Source organism: Lactuca saligna, chromosome 1 (genome assembly GCF_052625555.1).
Source record: "Lactuca saligna cultivar CGN05327 chromosome 1, ASM5262555v1, whole genome shotgun sequence".
NCBI lineage: Eukaryota > Viridiplantae > Streptophyta > Magnoliopsida > Asterales > Asteraceae > Lactuca > Lactuca saligna.
In genome coordinates, this window is record NC_136417.1 from 152,958,167 (window position 1) to 152,962,043 (window position 3,877).

General features: G+C 35.0%; 1 protein-coding gene across 1 annotated transcript; it reads left to right on the top strand.

Annotated features, from left to right (window-relative positions):
• The first annotated feature begins 969 nt into the window (after positions 1-969).
• LOC145045525 (uncharacterized) lies at positions 970-3,084 on the top strand. Its single transcript, XM_078993853.1, has 2 exons — positions 970-1,176; positions 1,970-3,084. Exons 1-2 carry the CDS (start codon positions 1,098-1,100, stop codon positions 2,836-2,838), a joined length of 948 nt encoding a protein of 315 aa, XP_078849979.1. The 5' UTR covers positions 970-1,097; the 3' UTR covers positions 2,839-3,084.
• Positions 3,085-3,877: the final 793 nt, after the last annotated feature.

The window sequence follows — 3,877 nt, forward strand, 5'->3', positions numbered from 1 at the left end:
CCATTTCCTCACTTGGTGTTGGCATGTGATGTGGTACCAAAATGGTGTTGCATCTAGTTGCCTACACCTTATGGTCTAAGAAAACTTTTGGTGCTTAGGTGGACTCACCACCCCATTGCCAATACCCATCACCCTAATATATTGTGAATGCATAAATAAATGTGCACATTTATATGGGCTGGGGCCACCCACCCACTCTCTTATCTTATACAACATTTATTAGCTTTGTAAGGTTAAGAGGATTGTGTAATAATCTTATCTCGACCCTCCATTTATCATAGGGCTTTATTAAAGAGAATAGTAGGTTTATAACTTAACAACTCGTTTTAACGATTAGAGTTATAATTTAGTCATTTTCCTTTTCTCTATATTATTATGTCAACTCTACGCTTGAGTATGTAGCGTCCATATCGAAACTTGCCACATTTATGTTTGATAGTCGTAGTACTGATGTGATTTAAAAAAAATAAATAAATAAATAAATAAAAAAATCCTGTGTTTTGCCAATAACTTTAAACCAAAGATCGGATTAGTGACAACACTTCATTGCTAAACCTAATTAGCATCATACTTTCATCATAAATCCCTCCACAATTATAGAAAAACAAGAGCACTGAAAAACTTCGTTATGTATTATATATATAGCATAGTACGTATATTTCACAATACAATATCTCAATTAAAAGGTTTTCAGATACGTCAAGTAATAATTCTTTTCTTTGTGACTAAAAGTTGGCACATGTTTCGTCTTTGGAAGTCAAAACCACCCCAACAAATGTCAATCTAAAAAGTTGAACAACCCCCCAATAATTGCGCAAGAACAACCACCATCAAATCCAATCAGACTATTCACCACAAAACTCATAAAAATATTATTCACATGTGACAACATTTCACCCATAAGACTTTTGTAGGATCGACAAGGAGAAAGAGAGGGAACTTCCACGAAGCATCCCCTCCCCACCTCTCTCTCTCTCTCTCTCTCTCTCTCTTCTTCTTCTCCGATCACCATATTCTTTCTTTTCATGGTCAGTTATTGATTTCCTTCTGTAAGTTTCATTACTTTTTTTCCTTGTTTCAAGTTCTTTATAATTAATATGGATCGAGAAACATCGCTGGATTCAATTCCTTTGTCATCAGGAGTCGATGAACAATACGATGATTCGGCTTTAGAAGGTAAAGTTTTGATCTCTTTCGGTTTTCTAGATTTCTTGAATGAGTGATTTTGATATAGGGTGTACAGGAAAAGTGAAATCAAATCAAATAATGGCATCCAATCAAACTTACACTTTGTTTTTCTGTTGGAAATTGTATGAATATTGGTTTGGCCTTTTGTTTCTATACCTGAAAATAAAAAGCGCACTTCACCCTATCAAAAATCAAAATACGAAGTTGTTTCCCCGTATCAAAAATATGACGTTGTTTTAAAAGATATATAATCTTTTTCATTATTAAATGTCTCTTTCATATAATTTCTAAAATGTTTTTTGTCGCTATATATCCTAAAATTCAACAAGAACCAGCTTCTTGCTTTCATGGAGTTTGGCCCCAGCAAGTATATGTAACAGATTGTTTTTTATATATCTTTATACAACTAAAAAAACTGTAATTAAAAAAAAAAAAAAAAAAAAAAATCTACCAAAAATACCAGGGTTTTCGACTTTTCGTCTGGAGATTGAACTTTTTAATTCCGTTCACTTATATTGTGACATTCAATAAAGAACGTTACAATTTTATGAATTCTGACTTTATATAATAAGTTCATATATTAGAAATTATTGGTATTGTTATATGCAAACGAAAAACTACAACACAAGAATCGAAAAGTCAAAAAGATCTAAAACCCGATACAACTGAAAATTGATCCCATTAACTAGAAACCAAACTTTCTTTGGTTCGTTTTCCGGTATAAACAAAAAACTAAAATTAAACCTATAGTTTTCATCTTCTTGACGTTTATTGATCACAGGTGTCGCTGCAAATGTTAAGTTGTTACTAAAATTGGTTCAAGATCATAAGGAAGCTTGCCAAACCCATAAACGTGATGGTCGGAGGATGCTGAGGGTGGCTGGGATGATGACCATTCTTGACATGGTCCGAACCCGTATTCAAAAATGTCAATCCTTCGGGGCTGATCGATCCGAGTTAAGACGTTGCAATAGCGATATGCGAACTAGTATTGTCGAAAACGAGAAACGATCAACCGAATCACATGTGGTTGATGACAAAGAGAAACTTAAGAGACAGTTGAGTGCCAGCTCAGCAGCTCGTAAAAGTCTGGAGGCCATGTGTTCAAGTTTGGGAAAAGAAAAAGAAATCATGATGGGGGAGTTAGCCCGAAAAGCCCATGAATTAGCCGAAATGGAGGATCATATCCAAGATCTAAAAGCTCAAAACGATTCGTTGTTGGAAAGGGTTAAAGATTGTGCGGAGGTCCATGAGCCTGGAGTGAAAGAATCTCAAGAATCATCCTCGGTTTATGAGCATAACAAGGCCCTTAAAGATCAACTTATGAGATCGCTTAATGGGTATAGAAATATGAAAAAGAACCTTACGGAAGTCCGCGAGGAGAATCTTTTAATGCAATCAAAGATCGAGGAAATGGCGATTAAAGTTGGTGCAAGCCTCGAGAAGATTAGAAGGTATAGACAAAATCATAATGAAAATAATGAAGAGCTTTCGGATATTGAAGAGGGGATTTTGGAACTTGAGCATATATCGAAGTGTTTTGATATTGGTGATAGAAAAAAAGGCAAGCGTGGTGAATGTGGTCATGTGAATAAGAAGAATAGTGTTCCGAAACCTATCCGAGCTTCGGAAAGACGAGGGGTACTTTAGAAGGATCGATATATAGTTTGTCATAGATATCGTAGAAGATCGATACCTATAAAGTGCTTACGCCAACAGAAAACCCTACCAAGGAGTTTTTCCAGATGGAGCAAAAAAATAAATTTTCGACAGTGGACTATTGTACGACAATGGAGGAAATTATATAAAAAAAATTAAAAAACACCAAATATTAATTTATATTGTGATTCATAGATAAAGTGAATAGATATGTATCATTTATTGTATTTTCTATTATTTTAATATCTTTTAAGTTCTGTGTCTTTAATATGAATAAATTTCAAAAAAAAAAAAACTATTTCAATTTTTTTTTATAAGAACTAAGTTTTTTAGATAGAGCATCTCTTAAGTGGGCCACAAATGACCCATGTTGTTATAAATAATAATCTAAACATGAACCCGTGTTCTTATTAAGTGCTTAATAATCCACTTGTTAGTAAGCATATCCTAACTTCAATATCCTCCCCTTATGTTCAAAATACTACGGAATTGTATGATGGTGGCTTGTTAAAATACATATCTCCTCATATCGTTTTTTATATTTGGGTGTTTTGGTGTCCAACACCACGTCACCACCAATGCGTGCTCTTCCTCCGGTATCCACCATATTGGAGGATCTTCGTCGTTTTCCACGATTGCGACCGTTTTCCCTTTCTTTTTCCCTTTCCCTCTAAGTTTCCGACTGCATCCCGTTTGTGTCTCAACAACCTTATTTTGCGTTTCTTGTGTGGTTGTTTGTGTGGGTGGGTGTTTGGAGAATTGAAGCGAATGTGTTGAAAAGGTTTTGTTGAAGGTTTGGATTTTGTTGCATATATGGCGATGCAAGATTGGAAAAGTTGCCGAAAAATAGTAGTTGTTGTGAGCTTTGCGAGTTGAGTAGGTTCATGTAGCCCTCGTATTACGCGAAATCGAGCATAATGGATGTTTTTGTGTGTGGATGAGGAGTGTTCGAGTTTTGATCCACATTTGGTTGAATGAAAAATTGGTTGAGTTGTGTGTAATAAGATGAAGTGAAATAGAGGTTTTGTGT